This window comes from Populus alba, chromosome 12 (assembly GCF_005239225.2).
Source record: "Populus alba chromosome 12, ASM523922v2, whole genome shotgun sequence".
NCBI lineage: Eukaryota > Viridiplantae > Streptophyta > Magnoliopsida > Malpighiales > Salicaceae > Populus > Populus alba.
Window position 1 is genome coordinate 6,997,937 of NC_133295.1, and position 23,077 is coordinate 7,021,013.

Below are 23,077 nucleotides of genomic sequence, written 5' to 3' on the forward strand. Positions count from 1 at the left end.
AAAAGCAAATGTGTTTTTAAAATGACGGTGAAGAAACTAGATTATAAGATCTCAAAACACAAAGACGTAAAGCTATAATAAAATTCAAATCGAGGGGCTATTTTCTCTCCAAAGAAACAAAAAATGTCAATAGTTTTGTTTTCTTGATACAATGAAATAATCAGAAGCCAAGCGAAAATTCTGTTGAAGAAAGATGGGAAGGCTGTTCGAGTATTTCGTAGTGTGTGGGTTGGGTCCGGAGATGAGAACAGTGGATAGAAACAAAGGATATCATGGGATGCGAGTGTTTTATCAATCTTCTTTACTCGATCAATATCCTCCTGATAATCACTCTCTTTATCCTCCGCCTCCTCCTCAGCTCCCAATTGTACAATATGTCTTTCCTTTTTTTTTTTTTTTTTTGTGTGCGGGTGTGTGTGGATCTGATAATTTTATCTTTAATTTCTGTTAATCGGCAGTGTGTCCTTCCTGCTGGTGTGGAGTTTTACCCCTCGGGATTCGATGCTAATGATTCCTCCACATTTCCAAGAAGTTACCCCATTGTTTTGACCGGTACTTTTTTTTTTAAATTACTGCAATTAGATTTTCTTTCATTTTTTGGGTAGAGATTTATTTTACATTGTTATGGAAAATGAAAAGAATGATCTTTTGAAGAAGGCTGAAGACGGCATGAAACTTTTGAAGCCAAGTAATGTATACATGGTGAAAATATGTTTTCTGACAAAGAGCACTGGATATAGAGTCCTTTTTTTTTTTTTTTTTTTAATTTAGAAAAGTTTAGCGGAGGTTATGGATACTTTTTTTTTTTTTGAGGATATATTGTCCTTTTCAATGTAATTTTTTTTTGGCAGAGGGTGATGGATCAAAAATTTATGTTAGTTGCATTGCCTTCCGGGATCCAGTTAGCGAGGATATCGCTGAAGCTTACCGCATTCCTGCAAACTCATTTGCAGACAAATGCATCTGCCTTGTTTCCCGCTCCCCTAGTTTTGGTGTTCTTAGAAATGCACTGGAAGAGTTATTTGCACTTTGCTTTTCCCCTGCTGGAAGTAGGTAAGGTATCTTTGAGTTATGGAAGGTTCTCTGTTATATGGATAGAAAAGGGTGGAAATTGGGATGCGGTTACTAATTTTTTGGTAGACATGCGCACATGACCTCCTTTATATTCTCATAATATGCATAAATAGTTAAAAGATTTTAGGATTTTATGTTGTGGTTCTGACTGAGTTTATCAGTTCATTTAAAAATGGAATTATATGGTATCGTTTTCATTGCATTTAACGTTCTCAGCTCTATAAAAATTTCAGCAAGCCATTATGGGAAGTTATATCTCACATGATCTCGAATGTCCCTTTGCCTACTCCTGGAAAGGATCGGGTCTTGTTTGCCATTGAGAACTGCCTGCTTTCATTGGAAGCTCCACCAAAAGATGGACTCCCCCATGTTGATGTGTGACTTCCTATCCCTTTTGTTTTGTTGGCTTGATTCTGCCTTTGTTGATTGTATCATGCAGATTAGGGTTTACAAAAACTCACTTTACTACAAAGTAAATGACTTATTTTTTCTGAATGCAGATATCATTTCAGCCATTGGTACAGTGTTTGGATGTGGACAACTTACTCAAACTTTTTACTGCCGTGTTACTTGAAAGGAGGATTTTACTTCGTTCCAACAAGTATTTCTCTGAACCTTTGACAGCAAATAATTGTTTAAGAGAAGTAAAGAAATATAATTACCATTGATTTGATTCTCTTTACTACTCTCACTATGTTGAAAGTTTTCAGAAGTAGTGTAGGATATGTTTGCATGCTTATTGAAACTTGTGCATTGGGTTTATTGGCCTGGTTTCGGCATCATCGTTTGTTCAACTTTAGTTTTTTCCTGATGATGTTTTGATAACCGGTGAATTTGTTTCAACTTTGGCATGCTATGTGTACAATAAATCCTTTTCATACTTACCATGCTCTTTACAGGCTCTACTAAAATGTTGTCTGCAACCTTACCTAAGCAGCTGATTGTTATGTAATACTTACCTAGAAATCCTTGATTTGTATACCATCCAGCATGATTTCAAATAATGATTGCTATATCATTTGTGTTTTTAATTGTACTCTAATTTTCTGAGGCAGGTATTCACTTTTAACCATAGCATCAGAGGCCATATGTCATTTGATTTATCCCTTTAGGTGGCAGGTGAGTTTTAAATGAATTGGAAGTTCATTGTTCTTTTATCAGACTAGAATAACACATTCAGATTTAGATTTGCCTTCTTTTGCTGGCAACAGTTTTTATCTTTGTAGTTGAAAATTGCAGTTAAAATGTTTTTTATTCACTGGATAAGCTGATGGTATATTCATGCCTTCAATGATTCTCTTATGGGCTCACTTCTAATTATTTCATGTTTGTTGTGCTGAAGCATGTCTACATTCCATTGCTATTTTTCAGTGGAGTAGACTATATTGATGCGCCAACACCATATATGATGGGTCTTCATTCATCTGTTGATACGTCTAACCTTGCAATGGACGGTGTAAGTTTTTTTTTCCCTTAAACTTATTGTGGAGCTCACTTGTTTGCTTTTGTAATTATGTTTCTTGCTTGGTATTATTTATCATGCCTTGTTGTTGTTGTTTGTTTATTTTATTTTTCTTTGGCATGGAATTTGGCAGCATTTTTCTTGCCAGCTCTTTTGGGTCAGGGACAGCTCAACTGAGTAGAATGCTCTGAAAATGCTATGGTGTAGTTTTTGGTTTTGCTTTCTAGAACGTATAGCATTAACTGGTCCAATTTTTTAATATTCTAGGAAATAGCTATAATATGCCCATTTCAATCAATATAAATTGATGAGTTTTATTTTGCCATGATACTTTGGTGGCAGATTAAATGGTATTTGTTGCCTTGTTATGCTTGTTAAGCCTCTATCCCATGCCTTTCATTCTCTATTTTGAAGGAAATAATATCCATGTTAATTTAGCATGGCAAGCCTTGATTTTTCTATGTAGAAGGATTTATTTCTGTTGGCTGCAAGTTAGTAGCCAGGAAAGAAGAGTGAGTGTGCTGTGAAGGAGCAAGGCACACAATACAAAACAATACTAGATCCACTCATCATATGATGTGAATTGAAACTGAGTCCTGACATGAATAGAACTATGATTGCCATAGAGTGCAAACTGTGGATGGATTCTCCTGGTATGCAGTGCAAACAGTGTATGGTTAGCATACACTGCATAGATAGAAGCTCAATAGCAGACTAGTGGTAGGATCAAATCTGCTGAAAAACATGATGAGTGAGTTTCATAGTACTGAAATATTTGTTGTTGTTGTTGACCAAAGATGTATAATGACTTTTCTGGCAGGGGTCACTTTTACAGTCTAAGATTAAAGTACATAACTTTTTTTGATTGGTAATGTAATAGTGGCAGATTCTGTTATGTAATCTTATCTGATTCACATGTATGCTGGGAACTTACACTTCATGAGCTGTTAACTTAAACGACTATAGAAACATCTAAAGCTCATTCTTAGGAAACCGTTTCCCTTGCATCTTCATCTTGGAGTATCTGGTACTTTGGCTCTGAGCTCCTTGATCTCTTATTTTTCCTTTTGATTGGTGTGCAGTTTCTCTCTTCTATTAAGGTTCTGTGCAAATTTTGTCCAGTATAGCCATCATTTACATGTGTGCTACTGGAAAAATTTATATATATTAAGATATTTCTCATCCCTATTACATGGTAGCAGATTGCTGCATGGTCTTTTAGCCCATGACTTAACTGAATGGAGGAAGTAGAACCCTGTTGTCAATCCTAACTGGTTGTGGATTGAGGTTTAGTTTAGCTTTGAGTATTAATGAGTAATCTTTCATTGCTTATATAGACTGGTATTCAATCAATACTCGTCTTCTTCCCTTTTTATATTTAAGAAGATGAGTATAAAAAGACCGAAATACTTTCAGTTTTATCACTAGATTAATCATTTGCAGCCACATGTATACTGTGCATGTATTTATGGAGTCCATGTCAGTTTCTTGAGATTTGGTTTATGATATTCTGTCCCTTTTCTATTGTGTTGCAGGTAGTCGTTGTGGACCTTGAGTATAACCGAATTAGCACCTCAGAGGAAATACCCCCTATTCCAGAGCCAGAATTAAGTTCTTTGCGGGGTGAGATACTGAAGCTATTGTACCCTAATGTCATGGGAATAGATCAGATGAAAGCTGGTTTGGTTAACTCATCTGAGCAATATTTAAAGGGCTGCAACAAGCCTTGGGGAGAAGATCATGATGTCCAACTTAGGTGATACTTGGATGCACCGTGAAATCTTTGAAGTACTCATTGATTTCCTTGTTTAAATTGATTTCTTTCACATAAATATTTCCTCAAAGATTCTTCTCACAATTTTCTTCATGGAGATGCTGATAGGTTTTGTACCGTGTCTTCATAAAGACCTCTGCATTTCTGCTAGATTTCTAAAGTATTTATTATATATAAGAGGAGATGGATGTTATGTGAATTGCTTAACTGAAAATTGAAGAAGCATAAAGACGTGCAATTATTTTGGATATGCCAATCAAATGATGGTTATGCTTGTAGCCAGCAATTAAGTTCTTAGCTCGAATACTTGTTGGTTGTTTTTGCACTGCTAAGCATGTGATTATAGATAATGTACAGCCTCCAGCTGTCTCCTCTTTTTTTATCATTTCCCCTTCTTGGTGGTAAAAGAGAAAATTCTACACTTTTCTGGCTATCCCATGAATTCTGGAACTTTTGAATTTCCAGAGATGTATGTTAAGGAGAAAGACCTTCCAAATGATGTTCTATCCTTAATTGTAGTTATATGTTTATCCCATATAATGTTCCCATCTGATTATTATCTTATCAGATAGAATGTGTTACCTAGTTATTTCTATCTGATTATGATCTTATCAGATAAATGCTGTCCTTGTTATATGTTTTCTGTAACAATGTAGTATAACTTTGTATTTGTCCTGCTATTTCTGATGGTTAATCAGGTGATTGCTGTTTGCTCCTTATACGAACTTGAATTAAATGCTTATGTTGTATTGTATTGGTGCTAAGTTTTTCCATTATACAAAAAATGCAGGATCAATAAAGTCTTACCTGGTCTAAATTATTTTTAGTTATTTTCATTGTAATACTTAGATTTGTGCGTTCTATGCAGGTTAATATTCCTAAAGTTCTTTGCATCCATTTTAGGTGGATACCGGAATTTCCTTGTAAGAAGCTCTTTTCTCTTTTCTCATTGCATTTAATTAATTTGAAACTTTCCTACAGTGATCTCCTTCAAATTAATTTTATGAAGTTTATTTTTTCCAGGAAAACACTGCAACTCATGCCTTCAACGCCCAAGCATTTTTGAAGAAACGCTCTAGGTCAACCAACCAACCACCGGATCCCATGGTGATGTTATTTTCCACGATACTTTACCAACTTGATATTTTGGGTGTTAGAAATCCGTTTTTAATTTCTGTACCCATTTTTTCTATTGGTTGATTTGGTTCTCCTTGTACTAACTAGTTTTTTGTTGTTTGTAGATAACACAGTTCTTAGATTCCCATGGTTTCTTGGATTATCTGGAGAGAGGTATTGATTCTGATGGAAACAATAATAATCTTCTTGAGAAGTTACAAGACACAATTGGAAGGGGTCAGAATCCTATTTCAATTCTTCCCACTTCGGTGGTAGAACCTGAGATTATAACCATATCAGATCCAGATGTCGGAATATTGGGTAAATTTGAGGTCTCAATTTTGCTGATTATGTATATTAATCTGCAAAACTGATACAAACATGTCTCAAATGATTTTCTAATGTTATAAACACCAATGCCCTTGTTTTTTTCAGGATCAGGTGCTAAATATACTTATGACAGGTTTCCTTCAAACATCAGGTCAGAAGAACAAGAGGAGAAGAGGAAACAAATTCTTGCAGCAGCAAGTGGAGCTTTTGAATACATTAAGCATGCTCCTAGGTATCTTTGTGTTTTGCGTCCATGGGTTTCTACATTGCTTTATTCTAATTTTCGTTGTCTTAGCTTAGCTTGATTCCTAATTGCTCAATTCCTAATTTCTCTTATATCCTTACCAGTTCGCCATCTGTGCAAGTGGGCAAGGACTCTCTTAGTCCCATGGAAAGGGCTGTAAGTTCTTTATTCCATGATTGGTGCAACAGTGGTTCTGTCTTAGAAATTGGAAACTATCTGAATGATGAACATATATGTTTCACAGGCAGAAAGGGAGCTTATGGTTTTGGACATTAAAGTTAAGCTGCAGGTAAAACTTCTATTCCTTTTAGAATGCTAATGAGTTATCTGGGTATTTCTAGTGTTTTACACATTTAGTAGTGCCTGTTATTACGTTGCTGGATTTGATGTTAATGCTGATTTTTTAGAGACTTGTTCTTTCTTGGAGATTCTTATATTTCAAACCATGTATCATGTTATAATCTTAAAATGTAATAACCTTTATTAAATAGATTTAACCTTTAAGCATTCCATTCTTAGATTCAGGGAGAAGGTTTTGTTCCTAACTAGAGTTTCCCTTCTCATTCTTGGTTGGACAAATAGAATCAAACAGAATACCAAGCATAGCTCTAGGTGGCATTCTATCATATCAGCCTCTTGAATGCTTGTTTATAATGGTGATAAACTTCACCTGCGAAAATTTCTTTTTCATGGTCTTTATTTTGCTCCTGTATTCATGGGTTTGGGATGGGTGTTGTTACTGTTGTATTCTCTGAATTGAAGACAAAGGTCTTACATGTAATTCAACGTGTTATGCAATTGATTAAGTTCATAGAGGCTAGGAAGTATTATTTAACTTTTCAAAGATGCAACTTTCATTTGTGCAATATTAATATTACCTTCAGAATATGCAACAAAAGGTAATATTTAGGTGTGAATCTGTTTCTATTTCTGTGCTTCTGTGATGTAGGAAACAAAATGTAATTTTTTCTTTTTAAGAATTTCAAGTTGATTAAAATTGCTCATATTGCTATGGTCTTCTTTCCATAATTACATATTGTTTGAAGTATTATTTTTACTTCTATGCAGGGATTGTGGCTTCGTCTTCTTAAACTGGGAGCTACTGACGACCCACTTTCATCATTTGAATATGGCACTATCCTTGGTATGATTCTACAAGAAGATAAGCCTCTTACTGACACTTTTAGACGGCTATTTTGTGCCTTTCAATTCTCAATTTCATTTGCTTTATAGTTTTGAAGAATACTGCTAACCAATAGGCATTTTGTTTACTGGCTTTGCAGCATTGATTGAGTCTGACGCGGAGGGGATTGGTGGTAGTGGGTTTGTTGAATGTATAAGGGAGCATATACACTCAGTATGTAGGAGGGCATAAACTGATGGAATGTTTTCTGTGTTCACGATTAAGCTAACTTTTGGCTAAATGCATTATTGCAGGGATGGCATTGTCAATTGACCGATGAACAGTTTATTGCAGTGAAAGAACTGGTATGTAGAAGCTACAACAGGGCTTTCTTTTGCAAGAAATAATTCCTATTTGTTGAAATGCTTAGTATATAGCTCTGGATTACATTGCAAAATTTTCATTGAACCTGAATTTGACTATGATTTTCGTAATGGATTTGATGATTTAACTTTTCTTTGTTGGATACCACTTGCAACTAAATTGTTGCCTCAGAATCTTAGTTTTTTCTATCCACCCTGGTGGTCCCTTTTACTGTGCGACCTTATGTGTTGACTTATCTAATTCCCCTAAATTTTATTTGTGTAAATTCAGCTTAAAACAGCAATTAATCGTGCAACATCCCGGAATGATGTGTCAACCATTAGAGACGCCCTTGAAGTATCTGCTGAGATGTATAAAAAAGATTCTAATAATGTTTCTGACTATGTCCAGCGCCATCTTATTTCTCTGTCTATATGGGAGGAGCTACGGTATGCCTATAGTAATTTTCTATTGAATTTCATTTATTTCTCATTAACTCTAATTTTTCAGTCTCTTGTAACTGGCATCAGCATTGCTTTAAACAAGGATTTGTTTTCATTTATCTTTCCCAGAGTCTATTTTGATCTTATCATAACTTCCTACTATAGTTATTTTGCCTCTAGAGTTTCTTGTGTAATCTTTTCGTGGCATTTCTGTATTGAATTATTAATCTTTGCGAAGAAAAAAAATGGAAATTTTAGATGGTCTGTTTAATTATCTTGCAGGTTCTGGGAGGTGTTCTTTGAGTATCTAATGGAGCATTCTTCAAGCAAGTAAGGCTGCAATTCTGAACTATCTCTAATGCTTAAATCTTAATAGATTCTCATTATTTAACTATTTGCTGCCAAGTTTTTGTTGGTATTATAATAAAAACAACTGACTGCTTGTCAATCCTTCAAATTTGGTTTTTGTCAGTAATGCAGCTTCTGCCAGTGGTAAAGTTAATGTTCTGTCTTTTGAGTAATTGATAACAATAACATGCAGAAGTTAACAAGCATAATCCCTTGAGTTATCTGGTGGTTCTTGTTGTGAAAAAGCCATGTTAAATTCCAAAGAGCATTTATAGATAAAACCATTTTGCATGTTTTATATCTGCCATCTGCTCCATCTGCACTCATATAAAGAGAAAAATGGGAATGCAAAACATACAGCTGCTGAGTGCTAGGAGATAGGATGCATGAAATTTAACCCTTCTTTCTGTTCTTTCCCTTCTTTCCTTGACGAAGGATTCTAACCAATTTCATCTTTTAGATATGGCCATAACAAGCTTCTGAGGTGTTATGCTCTTTTAATTTTACTGCAGGTCTGCCAATTATGCAGCCTCAGTGACAACACAGTTAATTCTGGTGGCTTTACACATGGTGGTCTTCTTTGTCTTTACTTTTTTACTGTCACATCTTTTTCCCTCCTGCGGGCTTCACCTGTTCTGATCATGTTTCATGTCATTGTGAAGGCTGGATTGGGACTTCCTGATACTGATGCTTGGCACATGATTGAAACAATAGCAGAGAAGAACAATATTGGATACAAACAGTTTGTAAGTTAACTCCTGTTTATATACTGCTTGACTAAGGTTTAATTAAGATCCATGGTATTTGCGTTGGAACGTCCATTGTGACTGGACCTTTACATGTTTAAGCACAATATACTATTTGATTCAATAATGCCTTTTGGTTCTGATTTACTTAAAAGTTCTTGCAACTGAACAAACAAATGAATGTGTGATGTGCCATATCCTAAAGAAATAGAACAGTTTCCAGAAAGGAGTGGGTGTTAAATAAACTATTTGGAACATAAGGATTCTGGAATAAATTGAATTTAGGTTTACTTGAAAGAAAAAATATGAATCAAGTATGTTCCATCCTAATAATTCTACCTGTAGCTCTTCTAGAGAGAGAGAGAGAGAGAACCATGGTGTCTAAAGTAAATGGAAAGAATTGTCAATGCTTCCCAACTCTTAATATAGGATTTGATAGCCAAGTAAGGCTGGCAGGGTTTCTCATTTTTCTCTGTTTTCCTAGTTGTATTTAGTAGAGTCAGATATCTAAAAAATATGAGCAGAGATAACCACTATTCTAGTAGCTGTCTTTTTCAAAACCTCAAGTTGAGTTATCTTACATCATTTTTTTTTTCATTTGAGCTATACATTGGAATAAAAAAAATTAATTGAGTAAATCAATTCACAAATACCCATGTATTTAAACTATTTCAACACCAGTTATCAGAAGGGTATTTCTGGAAGTCAAATACTTCTTAGCAGCCCTTATGTTGGTTTCCTTGTAAGTGGAATGGTTCTTTGCATTCCAAATGGAAAAAAAAAAGTGTTATCTTTGTTCATTGCTTTAGCGCATTCATTAAACAATGTGAAGTTAGGAATCTGTAAAAGCATGTCACTAGATTTGGAGGACACTTCAATCATGATTGTCTGGTATGTTCAACTTTTATGGGCATGATAATCCTGTACACCTATGCTGTATACTTGTGTGGAAAGTGATACAGAACTCGTTTATTTATGTTAGAAATGAAAGTTGAGCATTTCATGCATTTTGTGATAGAAATTGTACATAATTACTATTTCATGATTGCCTAACCTTTTTGGACTATTTTGAATGCTCACAGTCAAGTTTAATATTCTTGACATCATAAATTCATATATTTGCACAAAGACTTGTGTCTTTATATCTAGATATTTGGGGATCATTATCTGAAACTCTGTACCATGCCAAATGATAATTCTTATGTTCAATTGTCCATCTTCCATAATTACTATCCATTTTGGAGTTGCTCAATCCTTAGAGACTTGCACTAAATGAGATAATTAAGTATATCTGCATTAAAGAAATCTTTTCTTTTCTTGTCTCTTTCCACTTCAAAATTCTTTGACTAGTCAACATATTTCTCATGAAATACAGTGATTTGGGGATGATTTAAATTTGCCTGATTCTTAGTTATGTTGTTGATATCTCATTCCACCTTTCCGTTTTGACTATTTTCTTGCATCTTTTATGGTTTCATGCTACTGAAATTTGCTTTGTTTTTTGGTTCAGATAAAACTGAGAGGATTCTTGTCACATATCCAGCAAATTCGTATCAGTTACTGGGGAATATCTTCTTTAAAGGCCCAATCAATGTTGTGTCATGGATTGTCATCCCCACTCCCAAAAGATTCTATGGATGAGAATCAGCAACCTGCAGAAGCTTCTGTTATTGGCAGGAGCTGGGTCCAAAGCATGTTTAGCAGAGATTCATCCAGAGCAAACTCTTTTGGTCAAGTTCGTAAAGGGTCTTCCAATGGCACTTCAGGTTTTTCTTTTCATAGCAATGGTCACTTGTACTACCATAATTAGTCTACCATTTATTTATTTTCTTCTGTGATTACAACACTGCTCTTTAAAATTTTTATTTGAGCAGTAAATGAAAATGGAACCCCAAGAAAACAAGATTCGTCTGCTGCTGGGCAGAAGAAACTTCAAACCAATGTTCGCATACTTAGAGGCCATAGTGGTGCCGTTACTGCTTTACATTGTGTAACCAGAAGAGAGGTGTGGGATCTGGTTGGTGACCGTGAAGATGCTGGTTTCTTTATCAGTGGAAGCACAGACTGTATGGTAATTTAGCATAATAGATTGATTTCATTTGATGTATAATTATTTTTACACAAGTCATGCCTGGAAGTTAACCACAGAGCCATGCTTTCTGATGCACTCTTCACTTTATGGTTTCAAGCTTCTCTATCTTTGCTCTAAATAGACAGAATCAAGGCAGGACCTTTCAAACTTCTATGCTACCTTGATTCTGAGACAATCATGTCTTATATTTGATTTGTTAAATTGTCAATCCTGTAATCCAGCATGCATGTTTTCCCTGTTGACCATAGTTTTTGTGTGGGTTAATTGATGGATGCAACCATGAAACCTTAACAACAATTGTATCATGTGACATTTATTTCGTGTGAATGATCATGCAGGTTAAAATCTGGGATCCTAGCATTCGTGGTTCTGAACTCCGTGCAACTTTGAAAGGGCATACCAGGTGTCTATATGTTTTGATGTACTCATGATGATTTATGTGAGTCAATATGTGCTGATGACCATGCTTCTATAGTGGTTGTTGACCTTAAAATTTATGTCCTGCAGAACTGTTCGTGCTATAAGTTCTGATCGAGGAAAAGTGGTGTCAGGATCTGATGATCAGTCTATTATTGTATGGGATAAGCAAACATCGCAGCTTCTTGAAGAGCTGAAGGGTCATGATGCCCAGGTTTGCCTTTGCAGGGCATCTATGCTAGGTTATTTAGATTGGGAATAAAACTAGAAAGGTTTAGCAGAGTTTCATGCATTGTTAATGTAATATTTTGATGTGAGAAATTGGCCTCAGTCTAGCACTCCCCGCCCCACGAAAGGTTCTTGCAGTTGTGTGCATCATGCTTGGATTAAGATATCAGTATTGAAAAAATGCCGTGGTGTATAGCATAGATAGAAGCTGGGGCTCTCAAGCCCTAAGGTTAAAGACCCTAGTTGTAGAGAAATTTAGAGAAAGCTCTTTAGTATTTTATTAAAAGCCTGAATAATCTGATCTGAATCTCAAAATAAGCTAGACATCTTTATTTATATTAGTTCTAGATCTAAATCCTTATAGGAAAGGATTTCTAAGTAAAACTAAAATCTTTATAGGAAATGATTCCTAATTAAGACTTACCTAACAAATAGAATCCATCTATAGTAAAATACTAATTAAATTAATTTTTAAAGTTAAATAGTAAAAAGAATTCATATACAACAAGGTAAATAAAGATAATCTCGCACAATAACTTCCCGACTTGATTTGAAGGTGTTCCTGATCTTTGATCATTATGGTACTTTTACCCAATAGAAAATATGGAGCTTTATCCAACGGTCGGATTAAAATTTATGTTTAATTTACCAAACCATGCCTTTGACTCTTTTTAAACTTCTCAAAACCTAAAAACCTTAACTATTAATGAATTAATGCAATAAACATCATTAGGCCAAAATTATTGAAGAAAGTCCCCACAACCCCTTTACTTTTGAACTAGCCTTCAAATTAACTTTCAGAAATTGAATTCAACCTTTCCACATGAACAAATAGTTTGAATATAGCATTGTAGTCAACATATTCATGAAATAATGTCATTGACATGTGAACTTCAAAATATAATTTATGATGTGTGCATGCTAAAGAAAAATCCATATTTAATGTTATGCTTTTTGTTCCTATGAAGTCCACTTGTAATTCTTTCACACATTCTCTTACTTCAAACTTAACCTCATCATCATCTATGACTTCTAATACTTCAATCTTTGAATGTAAAAAAACTTCTAGATAGTCTTTCATTTTATCTTTAGGAGAATTGTAAAAAATTACCATGTCCTCCATATCCTTGTTTGTAAGATCTTCATTCATGACTGAAAGATCATCATTTGCCACCGTTTTCTCCAACTTAAGGTCAAAAGACTAAATTGTTTGTTAGCACCCTCTTTGGTCAAGTTATCTTCAACATGATTAGATAACTTTGAAATTGTTTGTCACCCATTAGCCGAGTTAGACCTGTTATGACTTGCTCCAAACGATCCATTCTTTGTTCTTGAGCTATCGCCAAACAATTTAATATCTACTCCTTAGCCCGCACAGTGCCCAAAAGAGCCTCCACTCCTACATCACAGACTATCTCTGTCCATCAAAGAGGTCAATCTGCTCTGATACCAATTGACATGGTGTATAACATGGATAGAAGCTAGGGTTCTCAAGCACTAAGGTTACAAACCTAAGCTGTAGAAAAATTTATAAAAAACTCTTTAATATTTTATTGAAAGTTTGAATAATTTGAAAATGAATATTAAAATAAACTAGATATCCTTATTTATACTAGTTCTAGACCTAAAATCCTTATACAAAAGAATTCCTAATTAAAATTAAATAATAGAATCTATCTAAAGTTAGGATTCCTAACTAGTAAAATAGTAATTAAATTAAAAGTCTTAGGCTAAATTGAAAAAAGAACCCCAAATATAACAAGGTAAATAAAGACAATCTTGCGCAATAACTTCCAAGTCTTATTTGAAGGTTTTCCCATATCCAATCATGATGAAACTCTAATCCAATAGGAGATAGAGCCTTTAGAATCTTCTATCAACTCAATTCAACGATTAGATTAAAAGTTATGATTGATTTATCAAACTGCATTTTGGACTCTTCTTAAACTTCTCAAAATCTAAAAACCTGAACCATTAATGAAATAACGCAATAAACATTATTAGACAAAAAATATTAAAGAAAGTTCCCCACATCAAAAAAATTTTGTTTCGTTTCATTTGAACTTGTTATGCTACTTTCGTTACTTAATTAAACAATGATTTTCTTATTATTGCTTTTCTAGAGAACAAAACCATTACCATTACTGAAATAATGCAATAAACATCATTAGGCCAAAAATATTAAAGAAAGTTCCCCACATCAAAAAATTTGTGTTTCGTTTCTTTTTCACTTGTTATGCTACTTTCTTTACTTGATTAAACAATGATTTTCTTATTATTGCTTTTCTGGAGAACATGTATAACACTTGTGCTTTCTCTTGCATACTGCAAGTTTGCAACACGAACAAAAGCTCTTGTTGAAGCAACTTTTCTTTGCTAATTACTTAAGTAATTAACACATCATTGAGGTGGCAAATGAAAACATATGGAAAACATATTTGAATTCGAAAATAATCCTTCTATTTATTTCTTGTAGGTTAGCTCTGTCCGTATGCTGTCTGGTGAACGTGTCCTCACTGCTGCACATGATGGAACTGTTAAGATGTGGGATGTTCGAACTGATACTTGTGTGGCAACAGTTGGCCGTTGCTCTAGTGCAGTCCTATGCATGGAGTATGATGATTCCACTGGAATTCTTGCTGCTGCTGGTAGAGATGCGTATGTACTTTGAACTTACAAATGCTACAGCATGTTTTTTTTTTAATCTTTATTCTGTTACTGACTACTGAAAACCAACCTGCTTAACACTTGCATTACTAGGGTTGCAAACATATGGGATATCCGTGCTGGTAGGCAGATGCACAAGCTTTTAGGGCACACAAAATGGATTCGGTGAGCTGAGCAGAGTATTTTTCTTCTGTTTATGATAACTGTTAATTATAGTTGTGAAGGAGCTATTTGTCTGTCCATCATGTAGGTCAATTAGAATGGTTGGAGACACACTGATTACTGGTAGTGATGATTGGACTGCAAGAGTGTGGTCTGTTTCACGAGGAACATGCGATGCTGTTCTAGCCTGCCATGCTGGTCCAATATTATGCGTTGAATATTCCATGTCAGACAGAGGAATAATAACAGGTAAATAATATCTTTTACTCTTTTTTTGTTCAGATTCAATTGCATTTACCTTGTGCTCCTATGGTATTTTATCATTTATTTGAAGGGTTACGTGATATCTTAATCGCATGAATGTTAAAGATTCATACTGAAATATGTTTCAAGTGCCAACATGAACTGCTAAAGATATGTACTGACTTGAGATATCCTTTTCAGGTTCAACTGATGGACTTCTCCGGTTTTGGGAAAATGAGGAGGGTAAGAGCAGTAATATTTTCTTGCCAAGTTGAACTTCCTATCTTTTTATTTTTGTTTTTTGAGCTGTTCTATGTTTGGCCCTGTTAAGATGTAATTTTTCCAACTTGAGAGTCTCATCTGACTTGCATCAGAGGATATTATATCATGAAGGAGTTGTCAATGCATGGGCCAATAACATCTCTCTGTTTCATTTAATTTAGGAAGTAATGCAGTGTTTGTCCACAAAATACCAGTATCGTGTCTCAGAAATTTTTAAGGAACACATGTATTTTAATGGATGTAATTGTGGTTATACTATACTTACCAAGCTCTACCAGCTAATAAGCACTTAATGTTTCATTCATGTTTATTGTTGCATATTGCAAACAATACCATTTTGACTTTCTCTTGTTCTAATTTTCTCTTTTTATTTTTCTATCCCCTTCTATTTGGCATTGACATGTTGCAAGTGCAAGGATGGCATTTACTTAATCCTTAATCTAAGAGGATTTTTCTCCATTTCTATTTGTTTTATTTTTTTCATATGCTATGTATGTGAATGTCTTTTATGTATTTGTATTGAGAGGTCAATTAAAATAATTTGATACCAGTGCAGTCCATATCAATGGTAAAAACATAATGCCTACCCACGTTTGGTTTGTGAATATTTTTATGGAATTGCAACATATTTTGCCTGTAGTCTTACCTTGGTAATGGTTGAAAGCCAAGCAACAAAAGAAGCCTTTTGACCATTCTTCCTTTAAAATTTAACAGTGTCTTCACTTTGTACAAGGGTATCATTTCTGCATGGCCTGCTTTCAGTGTCTTGCATGATATGTCATGTGGCACAAGAAAAAAAATTGTATTTTCATTTTTCCAATTAAATTTCTCACGTCCCTCCTCTCCATTTACAGATCATTTTTCTTATTAAAATTTTCTTGTGCGTCCTTTCCTTTGAGCACCACTGATATCCTTTCCTTTGAGCACCACTGATATTATTTTTAACGTATGTGTGCAGGAGGCATAAGATGTGTGAAGAATGTTACCATTCATTCAGCTCCTATATTATCCATCAATGCTGGGGAACACTGGTTGGGAATTGGCGCAGCTGACAATTCTATGTCTCTCTTTCACCGGCCTCAAGATAGACTTGGCGGCTTCTCTAGCACAGGATCAAAAATGGCTGGGTGGCAACTTTACAGAACACCGCAAAGGACAGTTGCTATGGTATGAATTTTCGTGGTTTTATTTTATATAACTGTTCTCTGTTCCTAGTTACTACTGCTATTTCTGCTGCTGGTGTGTGTCTGTTCACTGGGTACTTTGGACCTTGTGTAATACAGTAAGAATTTCCCTCTCTCATCCCATAAACCCTCTCAACCCCATTCAAATCTAATATGTCCTCTGGGGTGCCTCCCCGTTCTTTCTTATAACCTCACAAACTCATCCAGTGCCACTCAAAATTTGCTTAGATATGTTGAGAAGGTTTAAACAATCTCTTCCGCTGTTTGGTTTGCATCTTCATACTAGTTTTAAGGAAAATGTCAAATAAGTAAATGTGAGGGTGTTAAATGTTGAGTTCAAGGTGATTTAGTGCATTGAATACATTTTGACTCCAAACTCGCTATAATATGGGATTGAGTATTAGGTTGTCCTGGCACGGTGTTGAAAGTTGGAGACTGAGTGTTAAGGATGAGTGGTGTAAAAAAGTGGTTGAAGGGTTGAGAGTAAAGGATGTTTTGGTATGGGTGTAAAAATTGTGTAATGGTAGGGCCTAGCAATTTTTTAAATTTAAATTGAAACCATATATAATTTAAAAATAAAAACTAATGTACTATTGTGGGACCCAGGAAAATAGAGGGAAAGTAAAAGATGGATTTGAGAAATAAAACAACATTGCACAAACTCTACAATCATATGCCACACAACCCACCATCATTTCCTTCCCCACCCCCACTAGGTAAATGCCTAAACCCTTTTTTTTGGATTAAGGGCCTTTTTGGTAGTGTGATGAGATGTTGTTGAAATTGTGCTCTGCCCTAACCATAGTTTTGAAAGTGTTTGGTTAATCAACACACACCACGATTTTGCATTGGTCCCAAAACTCTTTCTTTAAATCTTAGTTATGAAAAAGCTATAATTTGTAGCTTTTTTTAAATCTACATTTTCAAACAGTAACTGCAAAAGCTACCACAATCCCAACACACGCTCTAACTGGTAGGCCCCATAACTTTTACTGTCTTCTTAAAAAATGCTCCAAACAAGGATAAAGGGATTAAATGTTAGCCCCGCAACACTTAACCCTCCTTAGCCTCAATCCATAAGTAACTTCAGAGATTAGTTTTTATCCTCCAAAGGTTGAAAATGGGAGGGCAGTGTTGGTAAATTTATCTCAGGGTCAATGATTAATTCAGTTATTAAAGTTCTCCATTTCTCAACCGACATGTTAACGTTTGCTCACCTATTCCTTTTTTTTGGTAGATCCCATTTTATCTGACCATTTGTTTAGGTGATCTTGTTTTTAATGCCCAGGTGGAATTGAATCCTCGACAATGTAGAGCCTCCTTCCTACTTAGCTGTTGTCTGTTTTCATCTAACATTCCTAGATAATGATCTTGCAAGGGAATTGAATGTTCTATCCATCTATAAATCTTTCTTCATTCAGCTTTCTCTTGGTGTCGAAGTTTCTATCTCCTGATCAGCCATTAGAAGATATTGTGGTTACTTGATAGTTGATACCTCCAAGCTTTTTTTTTTACCTGCTTTTTAAGCCAGAAAGTCCTTTGCCTGGTAGGTGTAATCTAGCAATGATTTGCCTTCCCATTTTATCTCATTTGGTCTTGTCTGATGTCATTCGCCCCTATTGATAAATGATCTGTCACAACTCCAGAAAGCAGATGTGCTGTTCTGGTTGTTTGTTCTGGCATCCTATGTGTTTAATTTCTCTCCAGAACTGACTACTCAACCAGAAACACTGGCAGTTGATTATTTTGCTTATTAGTCAATAGGTATGTAACTAATACCATTAGTAGACTTGTTTGATTCCTAAATAGGACCATTTGATGTAAGCTCAAGTCCAGTTAAAGTGCACTGTCAGTGTCTTTCCGCCAGTCGAACCTTTAACTAAATAAGCAAATGGCAGCCTTCCATTCAGTGGAATCACATATGCAATAACAATTGGTTGCAGCCTGCGGTTTGAGGGCATTTTAAGGCTGCAGTTCACATGGTTACTCTACATGTTTTGATATTTGCTTCATAACCTTGTCTCTCCTTAGATGCATATTTCTTAAATATTGATCAATGTCGAACCTGAGTATTTGTTCTGATAAATTCGTAGGCATTTGTTTCTGCTGTCCCTCGGAAACAATAATATTGTAGAGGAAAACATGGACCATCTTTTTACGTGTTTCACCGCTTTTCTGTTTGTGGCATTCAGGTTAGATGTGTGGCTTCTGATCTCGAAAGGAAAAGGATATGCAGTGGCGGTCGTAATGGAGTTCTTAGGTTATGGGAGGCGACCATCAATATTTAATTTGTATCGCATCTTTCATCAGAGTTTTAATTGTCAAAGGTTGCGGTGAGAAGTGCTTGCATGTTGATGGCGCTATCCAATCTGATATCAACCTCGGAGCGTGTAAATTGTCTGAAGCGTTGGGGATGAACCCCAAATTTTGCGTGGGGGCTAATTTTTGCTGTCTTTATTGTATGTTAATAAACTATCACATATCACGGTTTTCTTTCTACGGATATCAGCTTTGTACAAAATATGAGTTGGGCATGTAGAGCTATTTGCCGATGATCAAAACACGATGAAGTTTGCTAGGCTAGACCTCAACGACTTGCATTGGACGATTGGTTTAATATTATGTTTTCAATGTATTTGTTTTCTTGTTGACGTGATCCTTGTGCTTTCCTTTGCCTAATCCCTCTCCGCCACTTCGCCACCGGTGCAAGGTAAAATGGTTTCATTTTCCTTTAGAAGCAGTATTCCGATGAAGGATGTAATGGTTGCCTATTCGTTTATCATTCTTCTGAGTGATGAAGGAAACGGAAGTGATCATATTTATTCATTAATTCAACCCCACTAAAATGCCCATCTTAGTTTGCCATCCCCATAGTTCCTTCAAAATCTTTGGTTCATTGTCATAATTAGATTTGGGGTGACAATGGGTTTTCTTCTCACGGCTTCATCCGAGATTTTAATAGTATTTATTGAATTGCATATTTGAGCTGAGATTCTCAGCTTAAATGCTTAAATTGGGGGTGACAATTAGTATTAGCTGGTTAACTTTCTTTATATTTATATCTATCTATTATTTTTTGATAAATTTTTTTTAGATATTTCAAGATATTGGTAATATAGGTATTCATCATATAACTTATTATTTTTTGATCAAAAAATTTGGATATTAATGATAACTAAAAAAAAAATACACGCATTCAAGTAGGTTGGGTTATCATCTATCTATTTGAATTAAGTTATCATTCCTATCTAAGATTCTACCATTGCGTATTTAAGCTGTTCATTATGAGAGAATACTAATAGCACACCCTGCGCATATATAATACGTAAGCATATATATTAGTAGCCAGTAGCTAATCGGTTCAAAAGTTAAGCTGGCTCGTGGCAGGTAGGTACGTATAGGTTAGAATCATGTCATGACCAGGGGTCAGATTCAAACCCTGGCATTCATAGAGTTACTAACGCAAACCCTAAAATAATTTTAATTGAATTAAATATTAAAATAATTATGTAAAATATATGTAAGTTATGGTAAGAAAAAAATAATAACATTATAAAATCTGATAAGAAAATGCCAAGAAATATTTTTATTTCAAGTAAAGCAGTATTCTAAGAATAATTAAAATGAAGGTGTCAAAAACTATTCACTATGATTATTTTAGAAAAATCATTTATCAAGTAAATAGATTAATTTGTATAAAAACCAAGTTCTTTATGAAACACCTTTAACATATTCAAATTCTACATAAAAATCAATTAATTTAGTATATCAAGATATTTTAAATTGAACTATAAAAGTCGCTCACTCTCCAAAATAAATTTCAATTATTAACAACTAAATTTCAATAATTAAAAATATTTTTTTTTATAAATTCATAAAAAAAATTAAAAAACACACTACAACTATTTGGTAACATATTAAACAGAAACAACAAATATTTGAGGCCATGAAACATTCAGGGAAAATTATATTCTTTAATTAACTGAGAGTGAGTTTTAAAATATTTATATTCTTATAACTCAAAAATTATAGATTGAAGTGACATGTTTTCAATGTCATAATTCTTAATTTACAATTCCAATTTAAACAAATGACCAATTAAATCAAAGAACTCATGACATGCTATAACTAGGTACTAAATTTCAACTATAACCAGATTCTGGTGGCCTAAATTTACCAACTTATTATCTTCTTTTTTTAATTTCTTAATTTCACTTTTACTTCAAATTAATATACCAAAAACATATAAAATCACTTTCAATGGCTTTCTATCAATCTAAGACCCCATTAGTATAACATAAACTCCTTAAAAGTGATTAAAAATCAAATATTATAAAAACATTATTTCTTAAACCTTTCTCAATAATCTTAATATGCATGTAAAATCTCAATTAACAGATAAGGATATAGAACACACTCCATAAAATGATAAAAGAAAGTAAAGATTTTGGCCCTAGATCAAATTTCATCCTTGATCTTCCTCTCACTCTCTATGTTGATATAGGTTTTGATTGTCTGACAATATAAATCCCTGTATAAAATCTATAAAATTAATAAGAAAGCTATTATGTTAAATGAGAACATCAAGTATTAGAATTAAAAAGATGACTTTGGATTTTGAGAATTTGAAATAAAATATTCATGTGTTAGTTTAGAAAATAAAAGTATGAAAATAGTGGAAAAATAGAAAAAACAAAGAAAAGCAAATAAAAACGAAATGGTAGAGACAAAATAGAAAATGAATGTTCTGGTATAAGGTTTAATGAAATTCTATATGGTCAACTTTAACTCGGTATTAAAAATGCGTCTGAATTTAAAAAATATGACTCTGCGAACATAAAAGGTATGAAATGTTGGAAAATTGATTATGGTTGAGTGTTAATGAGGTGATCATGTGGTTGTCATGGAGCATGTTGGAATAAGATCTAGAATGATTGAATCAGATATATATATCTTCGTGTGTGAGTGTGATTTATAGGTTGTGAAAATTTAGGATTGATCCATTTAAGGGGAAACCTTGCTGAAATTTTGGTAAAGATATTGATATTGATATCTTAAAAGATTATAAATATGCCCCCAAATCTTGAAATTGAGTTAAGATGTTTTTAAAAGAATGAATATAATTGTTAAAGTTAACGAATTATTCATGAATGTTGAGAGGATTAAATAGATTGAAGAATCCATAATTAGATCAGAGTATGATCTATGAGTATTATTGGATTATTAAGTCCACAACACTAGGTGAGCATAAAATAAATTTCAAAACATTGGATATCAAAGATATTAAGCCATTGATATTAAGGATGAATTAGGGGTAGATATAGAACTACAAATGCGTCTTCAACTGTCAAGTTAGAAAAATATAAAGTGATTATTTAGAACGTGAATGTGGTTATTGGATAACAAAATTGTGATAAATCCTTGAATTAATTTAATTTTTAAGAATTTGAAAATAAAAAAATTATTGATATGTTCAATTACTAATGAATTTCTTGTTGGAATTAAGTAGTCATTCATTAGTATGAAAAAACAAACTATGAAGCCTATAATTAAAGAAATTTGAATTAAAAATGATGAGGATTGTGATAGTATTTCATGGGGGTGAAGGAAGAAAAACATAATATTTTAAATAACTATTAAAAACAATTATGTATTTGAGAAATGGTCACAAGGGAGTGATTATTTCTATAGTTGATTTAAGTTTTCGAGTAATGGATATGCATGTGTATAATTTGATTTATTGTGTTTAAGTTAATAGAAGTTCAAATGGTGAATTTACAGATACTATTACGTGTTACATGTATTTTTCCTTGAAGATCTTAAATTCTTTTAAAGTGTCATCGAGCTAACTAGACTTTCATGTTGAAGGGATTCTTGTATTTTCAAATGATTACCTTAAGAACAATTTATATGTATTTAATTTAATAAGTGTTGTAATTAGAAACGTGTGGAAATGAAAAGTATTAGTGCCAACACAGGACTTTCATTGGTTTTCTTGACGAAAAAGATGAATTCTCTATGTTAAATGGACAATGGCATTAGAAAGAGATAATTTTTTTTTCATTGTAGTAAATGATGAAATTGTTAGATTGTGAGTTTATATTACCTTTATTATTATTGTTATTATAAAAAAACAAATTATCCTTTTTTATTATTATTTAACGCATACAATCAATAAACTTAAGTATAAATGGATGAGAAAGTGTGGGGTCTTACAAAAAAAAATAGAGTGCTAGTTACTCTAGGGTTTTATTTTCTTTTTATTCTTTGAATTATTATGTACTTACTAATGTTGCACCCTCGCGGCGGAGCACGGCATCGCGGCGATCCTCGATTGATTTCGAGTTGTTTGTTGTGCGAATATGGGAGTCGCCATCTGGTATTATAGTTACTAGGAATCCTAACTGGTCTTTCAGAGATTCTAAGATAAGGGACAGGTTGTGTAAAAAAAAGGTATTAGCACCCCTAGTACGTCCTACCTAAGGTAAGCTGCTTTGTGTTTGGTTTGCTTTATAATTGTTATAATGTTGGTGTTTTCTTAATTAATTTTCTTAGGATAAGCTTGCTATGATGAATAGATTTGGGTTCAAATTCTAAAAGCAAGAACCCTTGGCCAATACGGATCATACCTTTAGATATGTCTACAAAGTGCCAAGGAGAACCAATGCAGATCTCTTGAAATCTGTATTTGATTTAAACTAAATTTATTAGGATAGAAATCCAAGGAGATTCCATGTGCTTTAAAAGCTCATTTTTCCCTTAGTATTTCAAGAGTTTGT

General features: G+C 33.9%; 1 protein-coding gene across 1 annotated transcript; it reads left to right on the forward strand.

Annotated features, from left to right (window-relative positions):
* Positions 1–38: 38 nt before the first annotated feature.
* On the forward strand, positions 39–18,949 carry LOC118049061 (DENN domain and WD repeat-containing protein SCD1). The gene is made up of 31 exons (XM_035058936.2): positions 39–367; positions 459–552; positions 852–1,053; positions 1,308–1,449; positions 1,575–1,675; positions 2,130–2,193; positions 2,417–2,530; positions 4,072–4,292; positions 5,179–5,233; positions 5,334–5,417; positions 5,552–5,747; positions 5,862–5,988; positions 6,105–6,156; positions 6,245–6,289; positions 7,069–7,144; positions 7,284–7,357; positions 7,438–7,488; positions 7,778–7,935; positions 8,212–8,259; positions 8,790–8,847; positions 8,940–9,023; positions 10,534–10,789; positions 10,898–11,094; positions 11,454–11,518; positions 11,623–11,746; positions 14,237–14,418; positions 14,521–14,592; positions 14,678–14,838; positions 15,034–15,075; positions 16,073–16,281; positions 18,491–18,949. Exons 1-31 carry the CDS (start codon positions 194–196, stop codon positions 18,584–18,586), a joined length of 3,624 nt encoding a protein of 1,207 aa, XP_034914827.1. The 5' UTR covers positions 39–193; the 3' UTR covers positions 18,587–18,949.
* Positions 18,950–23,077: the final 4,128 nt, after the last annotated feature.